The sequence below is a fragment of the Ixodes scapularis genome, unplaced genomic scaffold (assembly GCF_016920785.2).
Source record: "Ixodes scapularis isolate PalLabHiFi unplaced genomic scaffold, ASM1692078v2 PGA_scaffold0__279_contigs__length_252992795, whole genome shotgun sequence".
NCBI lineage: Eukaryota > Metazoa > Arthropoda > Arachnida > Ixodida > Ixodidae > Ixodes > Ixodes scapularis.
Window position 1 is genome coordinate 147332031 of NW_024609835.1, and position 23276 is coordinate 147355306.

The following is a 23276-nucleotide window of genomic DNA, read 5'->3' on the forward strand; positions in this document are numbered from 1 at the left end:
CCCAGTGTACCGATAGAACTCGCCATTTATGCGGAAGGTTGTGAGGTTGCGGGTAGTAGGTAAAATCCGAAGTGATCAAACGCCTCCTCAAAGTCTAGTTTTGCAACAAAAAAAAAAACTTTTTTAGGAGGGGTCTTTATTGGATGTCTACCGGCAGTGGTGAGGGCTGGGATGCCGGACATTCGATGTTTCCGGTCACAAAACGACTCTCCGTGCTGGACTTTGGGACCTGTTGGATGGGGTTGAGGTACGCTGTCCTTGCGGTTTTCTCGATGACTCCGGAGTGGTGCATAGAGTAGACAGCTGCTCGCAACTGAGAGAGCTGGTCCGCGGAGGGCGGGGTTTCAAGCCTTGCTGCATTGCAAGGTCAGGTTGGCAGGGTTGGCTGGAGGGAAGTATCCGAAAGATCGGCTAAACTTTGCCCAGTCCACATAGGGAGGGGGTCGGCTCAGTCAGACGGGGTGGTGAGGTGGACCAGATGCATGATCGGGCAGCTGCTCGACGGCTGTCGTCCTTGTCGGTCCGGTCGTTGTCGGTATCGTCGGTAGGTTGTTGATCCGGTGGCAAAGGTGGCGTCGGATTTGTTTCCAACCATTTGAGGATGCGGTCCGACACGATACCGAGTGTGTCCTCTTCTTCCTTACTTTGTGCGTCATCTTGTGAATGTAACCCCTCCGGGGGTGTGCCTGGGGTTCCAGAGGGGGTGTCTGTAGTGTGGATGGTGCTGGCCACGAGATCCCGGTTGCGTTCATCGCCTGCTGGAGCATATCGTCGGAGTGGAGCACGTCGTGTAAGAGAGCGACAGTATGGACACCGTCCCGGATGACCCAGAGTGAAGTAAGATAATGCATAGAATTAATTGGTCACCCACCTAAGTTTGTGTGGTGAGCAAACATTTTCTTTCTCACAATGTGTTCCTTAGAGGAGCCCTGACACCCCAAAGGTCTTCTCTTATTGTCTAAAACGATGCAAATTATAGTCCTAAACACTAAAAAAAAAAAAACGCAACGCAAAAAAAAAAAAAAATTATCCCCTCGGGCGCGTTTTTTTAATTTGTGGCGCTGTTTTCTCCCGCTCCTTACCTCCTCGCTTGTTTTGGTTTGTGACGCCAAATATCGTGAAAATTAGAAGCTTTGTACGCGACATTTCTGTTACCTTTAATAACGGCATTCGTAAAACATGTTTATTAACGCAATCGCGAACGCACTACGATCCTTCTCATTGAAATACCGAAAATCGCGGTCCAGTGTGATGTCGCCTTCTGGATTTTTATCCTCCCTCAGAAAACATGGCGGCGCTCGACGGATGTAGCAGAGGATGATCGGTGAGTCCGGGAATCGTACGAAATGGTCTTTTCTAGGGGCCCGACGATCTCTAAGACTTCAAAAAGGAAATCGTCAAACGGTCAGAACAACTGGGTTTGTTGTCTGTGTATCGTAGTTTCAGTTGTGACTCCTCCGGGGCAGCCTTTCATGCAGAACTGGCGAGACGTGGCCCTTCAAGTCGCTCACAAAAGTCCACTGCGCCTTCTCTTCAACCTCACACCGTTCCAAAGAATTTGAGATCGCTGAAAGGGCCCTAAAAGAACTTCAAACTTGAAAGTCAAGCGTCGTCTGCATCTGACGAACTAAGGGCAACTAACACCGCAATGGCACAACGACCGCCACCGGCTGCCCCGTAGTCTTGAATGCCAAATCACTGAGACACCCCGACGCCGAAGCATTCCCGACATCGTGTGTAGGTCTGTGCTGAACAAAGTACACCGAGGAAAACGTAGGCGTTGCTAATGGCCGACCGAAAACCACTTTGCTATCCCTGCACGAGGCCGACCATGTCTAACAGAGCTGCCCGTACCAATGAATTGGCCTGCGAGGGTTCGTGCCGAACGACCCTCCATCACGTCTCGAGGAGCAACCACGGGACATTGAGGATTATCTTCGGCGGCCTCTGTCCCTGATGCCGACATTACGCCGAAGCTCCTGATGTCCATCACCTAAACGGGAGGTAAGCACGACAAAGCAGGTGAGCGGATTCAATGACAGTTGACTTGGTGTCGGTTGTCGTCCAAAGACAACACCGAATAATTTGCTGATACCAATTATCTCTGTCCACTCCACGAAGCACACAATTCTCAACTTTGAGGGAGAATGCCGCTGAGTTACTTGAAGATATAAAATGGTTGGTTGTTCTCAAAAGATGACACCAAGCTTCACCGGACATCACTTTGCCACATGAGACTTACGCAAGTTGCAGTGGTCGCGGGATGCAGAAGAAATCGCTATTACGAAATGGAAGTGAAATGGATTGGACAGCAAACAAACATTGTTGCCAGCCATCCAGTCAACGATACAGCAAAAGACACAGCCACGTAAGCAATACTTTCCCGAGCTTGCTGCATTGACGCAGAAAACTACCAGGAAAATTCGCGGATTAGAAGCCAGCCCTGCAGCTTCAGTGCATCGGATGTCAGTGGCCCCACATGACGTATGATTACAAGATGGCATCAGTCAGTCAAAGTTGCCACTCGACGAAACTGAACACCGACGTGCCAGGAGCGTCATCCGACAAGGTCCAGAAGTACCACGACTGAACGCCTGACACGAGACTGTCACAGAAGGAACTCGTTATGAAACCATTTACTAAGAATTAATAATTGGGTAATCAAGTACAAATAAACATATTTGATACACTAACCAGATAAGTATATTTCCACTTGCCTTTACACCTTCAGAGTCTATACACCAAGAATTGTGTTCACTTCACGCTTAGGTCCTTTTGAGGTCACTGGCGTCTCTGACCCTTCAATATCAATTAATGGGACATACCAGACTGGCAGACTTGTTGCATGGTGCTGCACTCGTTCCACCTTTCCTGAACACGTGGTGCATCCAAAAACCAACTCCAGAGATGTGAAAATATTATTTATTAATTTATTTCCTCCAGGGGCCTTCGTAGGCAATGAAGAGAGGATACTTAAAACTACACACATGATAATAATATTAAAGCACACTGCTATAACTTGTTAATTGCAAAAACAAAAACACTTCTGAGCATATAGTTTAATAGTAAGTGTTGATGCCTTGTTATATAGCAGGACTCTTCTTATCGGTATGACAAAATAGACCCTTTGCAGAACCCCATCAAGCAACACAACTGTCACCACATTGTTTTCGGCGTAAAGCACACGAATGGTCCCCAGTTCACGTCGAGCACTAATGCAGCATTCGAGTCCAATGGGCGCTGAGCCGAGTTCATGGTGATGGTGGGCATAACATTCTTGTCGAACAAATGCCCAAAGTATGAAGGCCTGGGGTAATTAGAGTAGTAGCTACTGTAAATCGTTTCCTCACAATTTGGCTAACGGCAAAGGCTGCAGTCTCGGTGAGTCAATATGCTCGTTGGAGAGAGGAACATAACAACATATCGCCAGGGTGCTCGTCTGCACAGATTTGTCACACACCCTCGCTCCGTCTCTCTGATTGGCTCGAAGGGGCTGTGGCGGTTGCCCTTTTCCAAGTTACGGTGACACGAAGTATAGGCAGCCCACACTTTTGAAAAAAAGTATATTGAAGAGACCGAATGGAATGGCAGTCAACATTTTTTAATAAGACTGCTCTTCAGGCGTGGGATGAACACAAATATGAATCACCTTATCCAGGTAATTAGAACAAGTAAATAATTGACCGACTAATACAATGCACTCTTGATGAAAAAAAATGTGGGTGCAATAAAACCTATGAAAGAGAAAAATGTGGAGTTAATTTATGCGTACAGCAAAAAAGCTGTTCTTATAGCAAGTCGAATAGCTTTGAAGCAGGCTTCTGCAACGATTTATTCATCCCCACACTCAATGAAACGTCATCCTTGAAGAATAATTTGGAGTTGGGCAAGTTGGTGCACCTTAGATTCGAAAAGCGCCAGAAAACAAGGACAACAGAAGGAATAGACGAAACGATGCGCTTTTTTCAATCTGAAAATAAAAGTGCCTTTCGCACTCACAAAAAAAAAAAAAACGGAAAAAAAAGCGATCAAATGTAGGATCGTTGATAAGCAGAAACGGTTAGAGGTCTCAGGAGCTTCCTCGCTAAAAGTTGCTATGGTTATTCGGTGACGGAGGGCTGAAACAACTTGGCCTGGGCGCTAACGCGACGTATATCTTTCGCTTTGATTATCACCCTACTGAGAAAAAAAACAAAAAAAAAAACATTTGGCGTCTATATGAAAGTAAACGGGTTCATAGTTCATACCGTTAACAATTTAGCCATTCCGGCCACCAGTTTGTCAAAGGGGTCCCCGTATGAGCCATAACGGTCAACTATTTGGGCATACAGGTCACTTCTTTGGCAAACGGGTCAGTTGTCTGGGCAAATGGGTCACTCGTTTGAGCAAAGTTGTCGCACGTTTGCTCAAACCGGTGACCATGTTCCACAGACGGGTGACCGGTGACCGGCAAGCTGTACCGGTTTAATCAAACGGCTATCCGGAGCCCGTTTATTACTGAACGTACAAATCGGGGGCATGGGCACGCCAGTTTCAGCTGTGTCAGCCTGTTACGGGAAAGCCGGGAGCGCCGGTTCATCGATTTACAATCGTCCGCGTAATGCAAGTAAGTATATTTATAATTCGATTGCGTTGATGTTCGCTTATACTGCAACAACAATAAACATTTTTCTTACGTAAACATGCGACGTTGCCGAGCCGATATTTTTTACAGAATTTTAAAACTTTGGCGTTCTTTGTTGCCTCAATTTACTTATTCAGCTTGAATCTCTCTCGCAGAGGACGCGACCGCGTGAAAGAATATACTTCTTGACTCCGTTTCGCCTCAATTCAAGACTCAGCGAAGTTAACGCGCGATCACGTGGCTGCACGAACATCGAGCATTACGAGAACAGGCCCGCTGTTGCAGCAGTCAAATTACGAGCTCGCACTGGGTGCTTTTTTCGCTCAGGCGCAAGCCGAGCTTCAGGCCGGCGCGCGCCACTTCCAGCGTTCAAGCGTGCTGAAAAAATTCGCCTTCTTTCCGAGGCTGCAAACGCGGCGTAGTCAACTTTCTGTGGCAATTCGAAGAGAGGAGGAAAGCGCGTGTACAGCAGTACAGCGGTTAGTGCACCTTCTCCCCTAGCATTGGCTGCAATAAAAAAATAAAAAAAATAAACCGTGAGTTTTTAGGTTTTTTTTTGTTTTTTTTTTTATAGAAGGGTGGGGGTTGTCCCGATTCCCGGTGTCCTGCGCCTTGACTTCGCCCCCTCCCTCCTCTCTGGTCAGCTCTGTCACGTCACCCGCAGCAGCGCGCGATCTAGACGCTGATAAGCATCGAGATCCGCAAGGGCGCGCCTGGCAGCCGCTTTTTTCATTGTCTGCTTGTTGTCAGTTGCAGTTCGAACTTCGCTCGTCCTACCTGCTTCGACCTGTCGTCTAACCCTGCGGTTTTATTAGGATGTCTCTCGACAGCATATTGGATGTGCACCAAAGCTATCAGTGTTCGAAAAGTCCCACGCGTATAGACCTTTGCAAAAAGAGCTCTCTGGGTGCCGCCATTTTGCGAAACGAGCGACCCCTATCAGCCAGAAATTTCTGCCACCCACCTGAGCTGTGGAAACCCGGTCAGCGTGACTCCCCACCTGCATTGTGCATTCGGAGTTCGGCGGCTTTTCTTGGAAGTTTTTACTTTATTTGCCTGTTTAGGAAGCTTAACCTTTGTATGTTATCTTCCATGTGAGAACCAGGGAATACCAGGGCTCGGCCTTCGCAGGAAACGAACCAAGAGAGCGAACGTCAAGCAGCCCGCGACGCTGGCAGTTCGACGCGTTCCTGGAGGATTATTTCAGTTGAGATAATCTCCGAAAAGCCTTCTCGGTTATGTTCCGGGTCTTCGCGAAAAATAGCTGATAGGGTCGGGTCCGGGCTGTGGGGACGGAATAGACCCCTTTCGGAGTAGAGCGCCACCTGTTGCACGCAACTGCAACTAGGTCCGCCGCCATCACGCAGGGGTCCCGCCAGAACCGCCTGCATTACCGCCTACAACTGTACTGCTTTCACTTTGAGTCCCAGTCTGCGCGCGCCGCATCAATATGCCATCGCATTGCTGCGTACCTTTGTGTACGCAGGATGGATACGTTTACGGAGACGGAAAAAAGGTACGTGTCAGACAAGTTCAAAGTGGTCAAAAAGAAAAACCGTGTCCTCGTGTTGTTTACAAAACTTTCGCGGGTTAGACAAGAAGACGCTTTTATCATCCGTAAGTAGAAGCATCGCAAACGATTATATGTTGTAGCAGTGTGGCCGTGTGTCGAGCCCCGTCCTTAACTAGAAAGGTACGGCCGCGGTTCAGTGCGCGGCTCGCATGCGCAAGCGGCTCCCTCCTTCAGTGCTTCTTCACTGCAACCGAGGCCATTTTAGGTACTTTTTCGGCGTGTAGATGCATGATTACTTCTTCCGCAAGTTCATTCCCTTTACTCACGCCGGTAAAGAGTTTTCCAGAAAACAGACGTCGGGTGGAGGGGGTGTACAGACTAAATGCAGTGTACACCGAATCTGAAGATCACTCGAACCCGCCTTGCGATCGTGGGAACTTTTGGAGTGGTGGCCTAAACAGAGTGCCAAGGCCGTACCGCTAGACGTTTAGGGACGTTACGCTACTAATCAGTTTGGAAATTTGTAAGAATGCAGCCAAAGAGTTGGTGTTTAGAGCATATTCAACAATTGTTATTCTGTTCGACGGTTTTTATTCCTGAACACATTGTATGTTGTTCTTGGGTCTTCCTCTTGCTTCGGTAGCAGGAACCCTTGATGAAGAAACTTCCTGCACTGAATGGGACAAAAAAAAATTATACACCGGTTTTACACTCAAACAGCTGTGCATATTTTCTGTGCAAAAGTGTGCAGTTCCAGCACATTTTTTTTTTTTTTTTTTGCAATGTCGCATTTTGAGTGGGTTCAAACAAACGTGGTACGTTTACAAACGCCGTGAAATAAACCCAATACATCAGTGGTCCTGAAAGGTTTACTCTAGCTTTGTGAGCAATGCCCATAAACCGCTAACTTCTTAGTCTTTAAAAGGTTACCGAGGAAGGAATTTAAAATGCTGCCTGCCACCCACCCGTACAACCTTTTCTGCTGTTCTGTACGATTTGCGATTGCTTCAACACTCAAGGTTGTGACTCGTGAGGCGCGTTTTGCAGTTACTGGTATGCGGTCGTAAGTTTATTGGAGGGGTACGACAAACGAAACGAGTGAGTTCTCGGCTTTCACCGAACGACAAGTTCACGACGGGGGCAGCGTACTGGGTCGTTTGGAGTGGCCACGCTAAAAGCTCGATCACTATGATTAACTGTATTAAAATTATGGAATGTTAATAAAAAAATCACTAGAAAACAAGAAAGAACTTGTCGAACCCTGCGTAATGGCGGCGATCACCCAATGTTGCTAGATGTTTTACTATTCCGGCTAAATTTTTTTCAGTGTTGCCGAAATTCCGAAAGGGGTCTATAGACACGTTCGTTGATTTGCTTTAAAGCTCTGCGAAAAATCAGCTCTCTTTTACATGTGCCCCAAAACACACCGGATTCCATCCGAGACCTTTCTCAAATCCTGTTCGGATAATGCGGCACCGTGGGGTACGTACAGTTATGTTGTTCGATTGATGATACTCGTTGAATTTCAAGTTGTGGGCGGGGAATATCCATTCAGTTCAGCTATCCTGTGGTGTGGTCAAATAATTTCGACGGTTAAAGCCTTTGAAAAGTGACACGGCAGAGTGTATGGTGCCGTAAAAAGATCAATATAATATAAAACAAACATCCCAGTTGCATTTGTTCTGTCGTGCACGGACTCACCAAAACAGCTTTCATTTATTTGTTTTTGTCCCCAAAAATAGTAAAATGCATTCTTAAAAACCCAGAGAAATTCTATTCGCGATAGAACATAAATAAAAAGAAAATAAAAAATGGAACGCGGCAATTCAGCTTCTACCAGCGTCCAGAAGTGCACCTACGCAGGCTGCCATAGCCCACTGAGGAGAAAACCCACAGCTCAGCGCAGTCGGGCGACACTGACATACCCTCTCAAAACCAGGGACGCGCGCTCTCAATCGCTTCGTTCGAGACTGCCGCTGGAAAGGTCTATATCGGCAACAAGCGATTCTTCAAAGCAATCAGTAATGCTTGCGGTTTTGTTGGATTCGGCAAATGACAGCTTGCGCGCCGCATCGTGTTAAAACTTCAAGGAACCTTCCTTCTCCATTTTGTGTTTGTGTGGTTGTCCAGCTTTCACCGTGTCCAGCTTTCCGGCAGGACGGCCTGCGTAAAATTCCAATCTATCGAATCTTCCATTCTTGAGCTGGGCAGCAGGGGCACGCCCCAGGGCTCGGTGTTGTCCCCCCTCCTCTTTAACGTGGCCATGTGCGCGCTCCCCGGGCAGTTGGAACGCATCGAGGGGCTACAATTCAGCCTCTACGCAGATGACATTACCTTATGGGTCAACCAGGGTAGTGACTCGGAAATTGAACAAAGACTCCAGGCGGCGACCGACACAATCGTGAGGTACGCGGCCGAGCGAGGATTGGCTTGTTCGCCACAAAAATCGGAACTATTCGTCTACAACACTAGGCATCTCCGGTGTAAGGCACCGTCGGATATTCTAATTCAGGTAGCGGGAGCAGAGGTCCCAAAAGTAGAACAGATACGAATTCTCGGCCTAGTTCTCCAGTCTCACGGCCACAACGGAGAGACTCTAAAGCGACTGGAGAGCCACGTGATGCAGACACTGAGCCTCATCAGGCGGGTTGCGAGCAAAGGGCGAGGATTAAAAGAAAAGAATTTAATGAGGCTGGTACAAGCTTTCATATTCAGCAGAGTTAGCTACTCTACGCCTTATCTCGACTTAAAGTCGGCAGGAAAGATGAAAATTGACGGATTAATACGTAGATGCGTCAAGCGCGCGCTGGGCCTGCCCACGTGCGCATCCACGGAGCGACTTTTGGCGCTCGGGATGCACAACACGTGGGTGGAACTGGCGGAAGCGGTGCGCACATCTCAGATTGAGAGATTGTGCGCCACAAAAACGGGCAGGACTATCCTGGCTAAAGTAGGAATCAATCCGCACAGGGGCCCAATCCTGAGGGCAGAAATTAAGGAGGGAATCAGAAGCTGGCTAACCATCCCCCCTTTACCTAAGAATATGCATCCCGAGCATAATAAGATCAGAAGAGAGAAGAGAGCAGAGGCCATTAGTCTCCGGTATAGGGAGCTGCCCTCGGAGCAGGTAGCGTATGTGGACGCCGCTTGTGGCCACGACGGACGTGCGGTAGCCGCGGTGGTTGATGGCCGCGGAAATGCCGTTACGGCAGTCTCCTTAAGGACGCGCTCTGCTGAAGTGGCGGAGGAAGTTGCGGTAGCATTGGCTTGCGTCGGCACAGAAGCAAATTTCATCATAAGCGACAGTAAAACTGCCATCCACAATTTTAGTGCAGGCAGAATCTCGCCTGCGGCGGCGAAGATTCTCGATCAGCGACAAATTGCGAGGAAAATTACGTTGATCTGGACACCGGCACATGCCTCCGTCCCCGGCAACGAGGCGGCTCACGAGCTAGCTCGAGGTTTATACCACCGGGCTGGTGAGGACCCCCTCTGGCAAGGGAGCGGTGAACGCATGGTAAAATATGGGGAAATTACTCAACATTACAGATTGGAACGTAGGCTGGTACCCCCACCAGACCCGTCATTAAATAATACGCAGGCAGTCGCGTGGCGACGACTCCAAACATACACGTACCCACACCCAATCCTGGTGAACCACATGTTCCCGGATATAAGATCAGACGAGTGTACACACTGCGGGTTGAGAGGGTCCCTCGACCATATAATCTGGGAATGCTCAAATTCTCCTGGGAGGGCGCTAAATATCGCTTCTAAAGAATCCTGGGAGACCCTGCTGCGCAGTTCGGACCCTGAGCTCCAGCTCCGCCTCGTCCGACTGGCTGAAGAGGCCGCCGGGACACAAGACCTCCTGGCCAGCATCTAAAGCGGTGCCTCCTGCCTCCCTGGCCTGGTGCCGAGGGGGGAGGGAGAATGCCAATTCTGTCGGACAATAAATGTTCTTTCCTCCTCCTCCTCCTCACCGTGTCGACATATATTTTGACAACATTTTTCGAGTCGGGTATTATTATGGTGAGTCCACTGCAACCTACTTGTTGGCAACGATTGACCGTTCTTCTACGCGTACTCTTTCAGATTATCCATAGAATTATGCAGCGTCTAATCTCGTGGCAGCCGAGAGAATAATTTACCCCAAAGTCTACAATATAGTTTGAAATTACATTGGCTGCATAAAAGCTTAGAGTGCCTCTTCACATTTCACAGATCGCTTGCACGTTTGTACTTGTCTACGAAATAAGTTGTAATAAACTTCTAGGCGAATCGGAAACAATCTTTTGTGTCTGTTTTCTTGTTCATTTGCAAGCACCTGCGCGAGTACGATTGTTTCCACGTGTTTCCTCGATGTTAGGAATAGGCCTATGAGTTTTGGGACGTCTTAATTAAGTTTAAGATAACCAACCTTCCAGACGACACCCGTTTAGGTCTAGCGAATAATTTGCCTATCCGAATTGCGCGTTCAAATGTGTGGTCACGTGCCCGATCGAACGGGCACCCGCATCAAAACGGGTACCGTTTCAAACGGGCACCCGTATCCCATAATCACGTTTGATCCATACGGATCGACAGGTTTCCCATCCATTTGATTCAAACGGGTCTACCAGTGTCCCACCCGTTTGAATTTAAAATGATTTTTTTTTCAGCAGGGCAGACATTCCAACGTTCAAACGAAGCTAGAGAAATGCGAATATTTTATGCCTGAAGTTATATCGTAAAATTGTTGCTAAGGGCAAAACGTAAAGATCGCAGGAGCTTCCTCGCTAAACGTTGCTGTGATTATGCAGTTACCTAGGGCTGAAACAAGTTCCCTAGTCCCTACATCCGACGCATACATTTCGCGTCGATTCTTAGACATTTCAACGTTCAAACAAAGCTAAAAAAAGACGAAAATTTTAGGCTAAAAGCACTCAAAGTTCTATCGATCGTCGAACACATCCCGGAATCCGAGCACCGGTATGGCGATACGGCTGATGCTGTCTCACAGGTGTTAATATCCAGATGATCCAGAGCGATCTTGCGGAAAAAGGGTATAATGTCTCATTTCTTCATTTTTTCACATTATGCCTGTGTCAGCGAACACGAAGAATCCAGAAGTCGTCGAAAAGTAGCGATCAAACTCGCATCCGCCAGCTCTGGGCGCTGCCACCGCAGGCCACGTGCCGAGGGGTCACATTTGCATACAACGTGGCGGCAACCGGGGGGTACCACTTCCGAACTTCCGGTTTAACACTCTAAGCCCCTCTACCTCGTTGAATCTCTATGTCTATTTGCTGGATCGCGTTTTCCCGTCCGCGAATGCGGCCACTGGCGGCCATCTTTTTGGTAGAGTTATATCACCTCTAGCCATGCCATGGTAGTATGGTGTCGCCATCTATCGCCCGTTAGATGGGGTACAGCTCTACACTCTTAGAAAAAAGGGTCAGTATAGTCCTCACTAAATGGAGGAACGCTCTTGACACATATGTTCCTTCAGAAAGGGAGACATTTTCGTCCCTAAAGCAGGGGAGCAAAAGTTCCTCCGTCGCCTGCATCTCATTATGGCGGCCACGAATCGAGCAAATCGAGCTCAGTAAGGCTCAACGAGAACACTAAGTGTATTGTACGGAGCAAGAGGAGCAGCAAATAAAAAGGTAACACGAGCTTTCCACGAACTGTATTAATTTCCGAAGCCGGTTTCCCCCTGTAGGTAAAGAAACTTACGTATCGAAAGCAAGCAGTCATTCAGACTTCTCATCGTCAGCACTGCGATGTTAAACGGAGATAGCCGGCACCCAATTCGCGCACTTTATGTATTACCTTTGCTATTCCTCGATCCACATTTCCTTCGTCAACTGTTGAGTAAAGTGCACATCACGGAGGAGTGGTCAACCATCCGCCCGCAAAACCAGAAGCCACTCTCAAAAAAAGCAAATCCGAAGCAGCCTCTTGACTCATTTCAGCACGGTAAAAGAGGAAATTATGGTCTAGCCGCGCAGAGTAAAAGGAGGTTAAATTGCTTGCCACCAGATGGCAGGGTCAAGCAGAGTAGTTGCAAGTAACTGGGCTACGTGGCGCTAGGTACTGCTCAATTCATGTTCTACAAGCAATATTTTTATTTTTTCACGACACCATTGCACTTCGGGAACCTCTATCATACACACATGTAGACACATTACGCATGGTACAAGCTACATACACATGCACCCCACATACAAACATCAATAGAACAGCACACTAACCCGATGACTACTCCCGAGCTCCGCGTTTCCGGCTTTTATACCGGTCGTTTTGAACGTACGGAATTTCTCGGTGACTCCCAAAGCAACAAAAAATATTCCCAGCATGTTGATTTTGTTGCAGCAATGTAATACACCTGAGAGTATTTATAATAGCTTAGGGGATGAATCTCTTATTAAAAAGAAAACGCAGGATTATGCCGTAATTATTTGAAAGCCAATAAGTCGAGCTGCTCCAATACAGTTCCAAGTCATGAGTTTGTTTCCACACTTGGCACTTTGTGGCCTGTATTTCTATTGTAGTCTTTGTTTTTCTATTTGTGCTGTTCGCGCAAAGCTGCAATTGCCGTCTTGAATTAATCTCTGTAGAGAGGATATTCACTCAGCTGGAAGTGATGCTTCACGGGCTGAGAAATCGCTTTTCAATCAACGTGAATGCAGTCAAAGCCGCGACTTGCGGCAGGTGTTAAGTTTACGGAGCTACGCCGTGGCGAGCTCGAAAACTTCTTGCGCTCATCCCAGCGCGCCACTTGGAGGGCAGTTTCTCCAGTAACCGTAGTATATTTAAACAGCAAAATAAAGGATAGTCTTTTTTTCGATTTTACCTGTTTTTTTTTTAATGCTAAAATTCTACTGTACGTATACATGCTTTCCGTCATAATTTCGTACTGTTCAGTCTTTTCCCCAGAGCACAATCGCTCACAGGGACCGACAGTCAGACTGGCCACTGTACGAAAGGAGTTTACCGTTCAGACCAGCGTTCTAACATGACTATCCGCACGTCGATCGACTGCACCTAATTCCTCAAGTCGTCTTAAACTCTTTAATGTAAAGCGGAATGTCAACCTGCGACACCCCGCCCCCTCCGATCACGGCCCGACCAGCGGCATCAATGCCCGACAGTTTACGTAATCTCATCTTGTTACACCACTGATACGCGAACACACGGCCACATCGGCGATAATTCCAGTCTTCTGTTCACTACGCAAAACAATGCCATCACGATGTTGCTGCTATGTTTCTGACACGTAGAAATACAGAACCACGTTGAACGCCGGTTGGCACTAGGGACGGGAAAACAGAGCCGAACTCAGCACGGAAGGCACCCAGGCAGCCGACAGCAAAAATCTGGCTGTCTTGCACGCAGTTCCTGCGATTTCCATAACGTCGAAAACGTCGACACAGTTCCGCGTGGTTCCGGTACTGTGGTTCCGCTACTGTAGTTCCGCGTGGGTCCCACCACAATCCAGAGACGGCCATCTTACCCAGTGTACGTAGCGCTGCTGGCACTGCTCCGGAACTTCGCTATTTCTAGTGGCTTCGTTTGCTTGTTTGATAAAATTGGTGGTAAAAACGTCAAGGCAACCAAAATGTTCTGCACGTTTGGACTAGAAGAAGGAAGCACACGCGGCCTTCGCTGCCGCTGAAGCTTAATCAACTCAACAACATTTATTTAACAACGTGCGCGACGTGCTCGAAAAACGAAACCGAAAGAAGATGAGTCGGGAGGGCGAAAGCTTTCTCCCGTCTGCCTGGAGAAGGAGGAAAACGTTTCGTACCTCCCTGTTTCTCGTGTCCGCTTGGGGGCGCTTGAGTAGAAGGAAGGAAGACGCGCCGTTGCTACCTTTTCCCTCCATTTTTTCTTAGAGTATATGGTACAGCTTGGGCAGTCACTATCATCCATCCATGGCAGAAAGCGTTGTGGCAGTTGTGGTGGCAGTCTGCCATAAAAATGGACGTGGGTGATATTTCGTGCTTGATTGAAATTGTTCGACGAAGCATATTGTTGAAACCCGGAGTGAACGGTAGCCCGATCTATGAGGAGCCGGCCAGAGTTCACGAAATCGCAGCGCCGGGGAAAATTAGGACAGCTCGCATCGAAAGCGGATTTGGACGATGGCGGAGCGCACAGACGCTTTTGTGTATCTCCGGCTCCTCTTATGTCTTATGGCACTACACTCTAAGAAAAAATGGAGGAAAAAAGTAGCAACGGCGCGTCTTCCTCCCTAGTGGCGCGCCCCCAAGCGGACACCAGAGAAGGGGAGGAACAAAACGTTTTTCTCCTTCTCCAGGCAGATGGGAGCAAGCGTTCGCCCTCCCGATTCATCTTCTTGCGGTTTCGTTTTCGAGCAGTTCGCGCACGTTGTTTAATAAATAGCTGTTGAGTTGATTGAGCTTCAGCGGCAGAAAGGCCGCCTGTAAATCCGTCCTCTAGCCTAAGCTTGCAGAAATTTTCGGTTGCATTGACGTTTTTATCACTAATTTTATCAAATGAGCAAACGAAGCCGCTAGAAACAGCGCAGTTCCGGAGCAGTGCCAGCAGCACCACGTACACTGGGTAAGGTGGCCGTCGCCGGATTGCGGGACTCACATGGCACGGAACTACAGTAGCGAAACCACGCGCAACTGTGTCGCCGTTTTCGACGTTATAAAAATCGCAGTAACTGCGTCCAAGACAGGCAGAGACAGGCAGCTTCTGCTGCCAGCTGCCTGGGTGCCTTCCGCGCTGAGTTCGGTTCTGTTTTCCGATGCCGAGTGCAACCGGCGTTCAACGTGGTTCTGTATTTGTGCGTGTCGGCAACATAGCAGCAACATCGTGATGGCAGTGTTGTGGATCGTGAACAGAAGACTGGAATTATCGCCGATGTGATCGTGTGTTCGCGTATCAGTGGTGTAGCAACAAGATGAGATCGTGAACCGTCGGGCATTTATGCAGCTGGTCGGGCCGTGATCGGAGGGGGCGAGGTGTCGCAGGTTGACATTCCGCTTTACATTAAAAAGTTTAATAACACTTGAGGGATTAGGTGCAATCGATCGACGTGCGGATAGTCATGTTGGAACGCTGGTATGAACAGTAAGCTCCTATCGTACAGTGGCCAATGTGACTGTCGGTTGTCTCGTCCCCGAGAGCGATTGCGCTCTGGGGAAAGGACAAGAGTACGAAATCGTGACGGAAAGTGCGTATATTTACTGTAGAATTCCAGCATTAAAAACCAATAGTAGGTAAAATCGAGAAAAAAAGCTACCCTTTATTTTGCTGTTTAAATACACTACGGTTCCTGGAGAAAGTGCCCTCCAAGTGGCGAGCTGGGATGAGCGCCAGAAGTTTTCGAGCTCGCCACGGCGTAGCTCCGTACACTTAACACCTGCCGCAAGTCGCGGCTTTGTCTGCATTCAAGTTGCTCGAAAAGGGATTTCTCAGCCCGTGAAGCATCACTTCCAGCTGAGTGAATATCCGCTACAGAGATTAATTCAAGACGGCAATGCAGCTTTGCGCGAACAGCACGAATTGCAAAAACAAACACTACAATAGAAATACAAGCTACGACGTGCCGTGCGGGGAAACAAACTCATGGCTTCGAACCGCATTGGAGCGGCTTGATTTATTGCTTCCAAATAATTACGGCGTGATCGAGCGTTTGCTTTTTAATAAGAGATTCATCCCCTGAGCCATTCCAAATACTCTCAGAGGTATGACATTGCTCGGAAAAAATGAACATCCTGGTAATATCGTTTATTGCTTATTCAGTCACCGAAACATTATGTACGTTCAAAACGACCAGTATAAAAGACGGAAACGCCGAGCACGGGTGTAGTGGGTGCAGTGTTTTTGCTAGTGTGGTGAGCCGCTGTATTGATGTTTGTATGTGCCGTGTATGTGATAAATGTATGTTCACCTGATGCTTGTACTTAGCGTAATGTGTGTATAGTAGAGGATCCTCATGCGCAGTGAGAAAATGAAATTATTTTTTGTAGAACGTGAATTGGGCGGTACCTGGCGCCACCTAGCCTAGCAAGTTGCAATTACTCTGCTTGACCCTGCCATCTGGTGGCAAGCGATTTAACCTTCTTTCACGCTACGCGATAAACAGCGGCTTCGAGTTCTTCTGAGAACGGCTTTTGGTTTCGCGGATTGGTGGGCCATTTCTCCGTGATGTGCGGTTGGCGAAAGAATTGTGACTCGAGGAACACGAAAGGTAAGACGCGAAGTGCGCGAAGTACCTGTGTATCGGTTGTCTCCGTTTAACATCGCAGTGCTGTCGACGAGAAGGCCGACTAACGGCTTTCGAAACGCAAGTTTCTGTACCTGTGAATCTGGCTTCGGAAATAAACACAGTTCGTGGAAAGCTCGTGTTACGCTTTTATTTGCTGCTGCTCTCGTCCCGTACACGAGACGTAGCGTCCTCGTTAAGCCTCACTGAGCCCGATTTGCTCGATTCAGGGCCGCCATAATGAGATGCAGGCGACGGAGGGACTAGTTGCTCCCCTGCTTCAGGGACGAAACTTTCTCCCTTTCTAAAGGAACATAGGTTACAAGACCGTTCCTCCCCTGAGGGAGGACCATCCATACCCTTTTTTCTAAGTGTATTGCGCCTTCGGCAAGGGGGCCGCCCGTCATTGATAGGCCGTGAACATCTGCTGGCACGCCTGTGGAAAACAGCAGGCTCCTCAAACACGTGGTTGCCGTCAGCTGGTGTCGTCTACATGACTCCAGCTAACATACAGGATATTTCACGCACAGCAGTCTTGTCAAGCGCGTCATGCCTCGGTGTCCGCGGAGAATCGTCGCGCTGGGCAGGCATAGGTCAGCTGTGTATCAGCCAACTGACACACAGCTGCTTTCGCGCGACACTGACGACGCCCTGTGTGTGCTCTCTTTGTCGAGCGGAGGGCGCTCTGGGCCTCTGGCTTTGATCAGTATGATCGGGAAAAGACATCAATTCACTTCGTTTAAATGCATTTTATTTAAAACGTCGCAGGTGAATATATGGTACAAAATATATATGAATCACTCACGGGCACATCGGCACACAAGTTTGTGGAGAGACCCCGGTGAATATATGCATTAGCAAGAATTTCCCAAATGATCGCGAGCACATCCACGGCGTCTTTTGATCCGTATTCAAGCGTTCGGCAACACAAGACTTCACCAGCAAAGAAATCACACTACCACCTGTCAACAATATTGAACCGCGGAGGGGCCCGTTCCCAGTACGGCGTCTGATTTCAATGCGAGCAGCGCTGCTTTCCCCCGGTGCTGCGCTTTCTTAAAACCTTCGCCGTGTTTTCAAAGATAGGGCTACCGTTCAAGTCGGGTTTCAAGAATCTGCTTCGTCGAATAACTTCAATCAAGCACGAAGTATCAGCCACGGTACAGTATACTACACCAACAGCTATTTTATCGCAGTCTGCCGCCACAGCGCTGTCCGCCATATTATTATAATGCCTAGAGATAATATAACTCTATTAAAAAAAAGGCCGAGCGTGGCCGCATTACCGTCCATAGGTGGAGTTGGTCAAACGCGAACCAGCAAATAGACATTGAGATCAGTATTTCTATCTTGCACTCCTGCACGTTCCACGAACGGGGCGTTCGATTCTGCGCGTGCCACGGACGGGCTCTTCGACGCTAGCGTCCGAGGAACGAGCTTCCTGAGGCGAGCATCTCGCGTCACACTCTTTTTTTTTGTATGGTATAAGGAATCTGTGGAGCTTCGGTCGCTATGCTTTGTTGAATGAGCCAATAGATCGATCTCACCAGCTAGTTTGGCTACGCCACCACTGCCGCAATTCATGCCGGGCACTTTAGTCTATTTGCGCGCGCGTCGATATCGCTAAAGCTCTGCGCATGCAGAGCAGAAAACGGTTGGAGCAGTCTCGAGCACTGCCGGCTTCCTCCTAGAAACTTAAAGTTATGGCGGCGCTAAGCATGCGCCGAACGGTTGGTGATACCGCTCTGTTCTTAGTTCATCGTACCCAAGACATAAACCATAACGAGGACTTTTATTTATTTATTTTTATATATTCACTTACCCACAGCGCCAGTGGCATTACAGTGGGGGGAAGTGTACATCAATGTGATACATTTAAGCAAATATAAAGGAGCATAACAGAACGCGCACAACAGAACGCACACATGCATACCCAGCACACGGGAAAAAAACAAAAAAGAAAAACACTTCTCACAATCCAGCAAAAAAAGCGTCATTGTCCAAAATGTCAACAAGCTCCGAAGGCAATTGGTTCCATTCACTAATAGATTTGGGGAAAAAAGAAGATTTAAACTGGTTTGTATTACATTTATATTCACGTACCTTTCGTTCGTGATCGACACGATGAGAGATATAATGCCGGGGGAAAATGTAGTTTTCGCGCTGTATACCAGTTCGGCGGTGGTAAATGTTATGAAATAATTTTAGCCGTAGTTTTTTCCTTCTTTTTTCAAGAGATTCCCAGCCTAAGAATTCCTTCAGACTTTTCATGCTGAGGCGCCTGCTATAATTACCGGAAACATATCTAGCCGCTAAGTTTTGAACTCTTTCAAGTTTATTTCTATCAACAGCAGTTGGTGGGTCCTAGACTGTACTCGCGTATTCGAGAACAGACCTGATATAAGTTTTGTAGAACAAATCTCGCGCACTCTGCGGAAATTGTCGGGTATTGCGTCGTAAAAAACCCAATACTTTACAAGCTTTCCCCGTTACGAAATCAGCGTGCCTGTGAAAACACAAGGATGGTGTTAGGTATATCCCTAAGTATTTAAATTCAAACACAGTTTGTTAATGGAGTACTGTCAATCATGCATACATTTTTAGGTCCATCTTTTTTTCTTGAAAAGCACATATGCACTGTTTTTTCTAGGTTTAGCTTCATATTTCATTCTTGGCACCACCTGTGTATTCTGAATAGGTCGCGTTGCAATGTATAGTTCTCTTCCTCGCTTCAAATTTCTCGATACACGACGCAGTCGTCTGCAAACAGTCTCATATAAGAAGTGATATTTTCTGCGACGTCATTAATATGAACCAAGAACAACAACGGGCCCAGCACCAATTCCTGTGGGACGCCTGACGTCACGTCAATAGTTTCAGATGCAGCACCATTCACTACCACATATTGGGATCTTAAATTTAAATATTCCTGAATCCTCTGAACTATGCGAGGGTTAATATTAGAACTATTTAACTTACGAACAAGTAAGTTGTGATCTACGACATCAAACGCCTTTTTAAAATCTATAAATACACAGTCTATGTATCTTCGCTGATCCAATTTTTCACTTATTTGGTGAACAAACTCTGTTAGTTGAGTAACACATGAGACTCCCTGCCGAAAACCATGTTGGTTTGGATTAAACAATGCATGCGCGTCGATGTGTTTTATAATGCTAGTATATAAAATATGCTCTAACGTTTTACAAACAATACTTGTTAGAGAGATGGGTCGGAAATCTGTTATTATGTAGTATCGTTTGCACAGCTCTCTTTGAAACGGAACCGGTGGCGTTTTTGTTTTCTCAGCTCCTCGCCAGTACGGTGTTGAAGTGCACTGCGCATGCTCAAAGCAATGGTCCTGGGGCCCTATGTTGCGCTTTTTGGACTCCCACGGCGACTAGGGAGAAGGAAGTGACGTCAACAACGCAGCAAACGCAGATTGGACGCTGATGGGTGAGAGTCTTTGGTGAAAAATTTCCGCAGAAGAAACATCCAATCTGCGTTTGTTGCGTTGTTGACGTCACTTCCTTCTCCCTAGTCGCCGAGGGAGTTCAAAAAGCGCAACATAGGTCCCCTGCTCTTCCAGTTGACGACCACATTACCACTTGATCGTGTTTATGGCGCGAAGCACATGACGCCAAACCATTTGGCAGAGTTATAGCCAGCTGTGTCTACGATACTAATCAGAGTGAGGTTTCGACTAACTTGTGAGGGCGCGAAATTCCTGTCCTCTCGAGTAAATATCGTCCGATAAACTATTTTTTTTTCAATCATAATACAAATCTCACAAATATGAACGCTTTTAAAGCTCATCGGGTTAAGAAAAAATTTGGATGTGCATCATTCCCTCCGAGAGGCGTAGAGTGCTACCAAGATTATGTTTGGGAAAGTAAGGTCAGTGCGGGTTAATAAAGCACACACTCTTTGTAAAACACTCATCTGGTGCTTGAAAGCCATGAATATGTTCCTGATTATCGGACAGCACCAGTACTCTTCTGCAACTCTTTCACCGTGATAAGTTTACCTCCTGGGCCCGTTTGCTCGAAGCGCTTACCGCGGCTAAAGTTAACCACAGTCCCTAAGGGAGGGATTTTGAAATTACGTGACTGGGCTCGGTAGGGATGCGGGGAAACATGGCTGTGCCCCGGTGAGTGAGCGCCGCTCGCTTTGGATTTGATATGTCGTTGCAGCTGAAATATCGGGCGCCTTAGTCAGCAACGAATGGTGCAGGAGGCTTTCGCTTTGCCTCACCTCACTTAAATCGCAAAGCATGAGCAATGACCTCGCCGCATTTTCTAGATAGTGTTTCGATTCTGGCCTTTCCAAAGCCTAAATGAGCGCGATAATTGTCGGCATGGCAACGTCTTTGGAAAGCGGTTTGCCTTGATTCAATCGGCCGGGTATTAATAGCACACAAAAGCCAGACCGAGTCCCAATCTAAATTACCCAAGCATCGAGGAGAACGCTCGAAGTGTAAATCTACGGTCCGCGCGCGATGGCCTTCCTCTTATAAAAGATTTGAAGTAAATAACCATAATATGGCTTTGTGTGCTAGGCAAAATTTGTTTTAGACTTTTTGCTTTAAAACAACTACTACTGCAGACGCCAGCAAGTGCAACGCGTGTAACTACACTCGTAGCATGCACCTCGGAGCTTGGGAAATTTGGAAAAAAATCTATTGGGACGCTCTCTGCTTTTGTGTGCTATCACTGCCCGGCCGATTGAGTCAAGGCAATCCACTTTCCAAAGAGGTTGCCATGCCGACAATTATCGCGTTGATTTAGGCTTAGGAATGGCAGGAATCGGAAGACTATCTAAAAAATGGGGCGAGATCGTTGCTCATGCTTTGCGATTTAAGTGAGGTAAGGCAAAGCGAAAGCCTCCTGCACCATTCGTTGCTGACTAAGGCGCCCGATATTGCAGCTATAACGACATATTAGTTCTAAAGCGAGCGGCGCTCACTCACCTCGGCACTGCCATGTTTCCCCGCATCCCTACCGAGCCCAGTCACGTGATTTAAAAATCTCTCTCCTAGGTACTGCGGCAAACTTTAGCCGCGGTTAGCGCTTCGAGCAAACGGGCACTGTTCGCTTTATGTCGCCCATTTCGATCCACCTTGATTTTTTTTATCGGGTTAATGGATATCATTTTTGAACTTTTACACTTTTAAGGAAAGAAGGAGCAACCGCTTCCTTCCCCAATTTATTGTATTTGGGCCTGGTAAAAAATAATTACGAGCCGTCCAATGTTTGGCACAAAACCCTTTCCATCTGACGGAACTGGTAACTTCGTTAAGGTAGTCGACCTGTCAAAACCCTCTTGGGTTTTCTTAGTATGCTCTTGATCGAGAGGGTATATATTCATATACTTCCTCACTGAATTATATAGATATTAATATTTAGGATTAAATGATAATCAAGCTTCTATAAATTTGAAAATTTCTTTCCGTTTTCATTATCAATAGTAACGGCAAAACGCTAAAGCGTCGATATAAGTGCGTGCAATTCTGAAAAACACGTATTTTATCAACAAACCTTTATGTTGGAAAGCAAGAAAAGTCTGGAAATTCATGTAGGTTTGCACAAGAATGGCTTAACGATACATTTACCTTAGTGCATCTAGGACGGGGACAGAAACAGGATTTCTTTCAGTCGTAAGTATTCGCCAGCACGCTTGTTTTTAATTATTACTGATTTCTTCAACATTCAGATCTTTTTGATAAAATCAAGGTTGACAGTAAACAATGTTAAATAGGACCGTGAAGAATTCCATTTGTAAATTCAGCAAGGTTTTATCTTCACGAGAATGCCCAAAAGGCATCTTCCTCATTACACAACCTTCATGAGTATTTAATGTAAATTTGAAAATGACCATAAAGACACACAAAAACACAGGAACGTAAGGTCGCCTGCAATTCACAAACTCAGGAACATCTGAATCCCTAACATGACAACAACTAGGGCGGGCAATGGGCCCTATATCCTGACGAGTCCTTCGTTTTTAATTTTTTGCGAAAGAACAACATTCGTGGAGCAGACATAAGGCTTGTGATGTAATATTACAAATTATACTCTTATCATACATATTTTCGCCGCATCGCCTGCCTTCTGGCTGCTGCACGAGTCTTAACTTTAGTAAACTCTCACGCTTCACACCTTGTTTACGTCTCATAAATTAAAGGATTCTGGGGTTTTTGGTGACGCTCAGGAAGTTTCTAGTTGAAGCCATATGTTTATTATCACTCATTAAAATGTATTAACAAGTATTACTTAATAATTCAGCAATTATACTCGGCGACAACGTTTCTTGCAATGCAGTGGAAGGTACGTCACGCGTCCCCTCTCCCATTTTGAGTGTACGCAGGCTCTCCTCCTCCCCCATTTCCGGGGAGAGGAGGAGAGCCTGCGTACACTCAAAATGGGAGAGGGGACGCGGGACGTACCTTCCACTGCATTGCCAAGAAAAGTTGTCGCCGAGTATAGTATGTTTATGCAATACTTGACGTCCGCCATGGCTGCCAGTTTATTCCTAAAATATTTCTTTTTAACAGACACCCCATTGGTAAAGACTTTGAGGATCTTTACTGAATCCAATACTGTAAAAAACAAATCCTCGACCTTCATGCTAAGCAGGCTCATGAATGGGTACCAGCTGTTATTGATCGTATTTTTAAAAAAGTATGTTGAGAGCATCGTAAGAACGAATAATGTGATATCCTGTTTTCCGACAGAACAGTGAGTAGAGGCGAAGCTAAGGCATTGTCGCAGCTTCCCTATTTTACTTTTAATTGTTTTTTTTTGTTAAATATGTAATACGGCTTTTGTATCAGAGTTTGTGGTGTTTGGAAAGAAACAACAACGTCTTTTCACTTGGACGGCATAGGCGAGACATGGCTATCACAATTCACGAAC

At 46.9% G+C, this 23276-nt stretch overlaps 1 protein-coding gene across 1 annotated transcript in view; it reads left to right on the plus strand.

Annotated features, from left to right (window-relative positions):
- LOC8041589 overlaps positions 1–10024 on the plus strand; it is a 91458-nt gene extending 81434 nt beyond the window's left edge. Inside the window, exon 2 of the mRNA XM_040220799.2 lies at positions 8268–10024. Within this exon, the coding sequence (XP_040076733.2) occupies positions 8268–10023 (1756 nt within the window). The 3' untranslated portion in view covers position 10024. The remainder of the gene's footprint in view (positions 1–8267) is intronic.
- The last annotated feature ends 13252 nt before the right edge of the window (positions 10025–23276 follow it).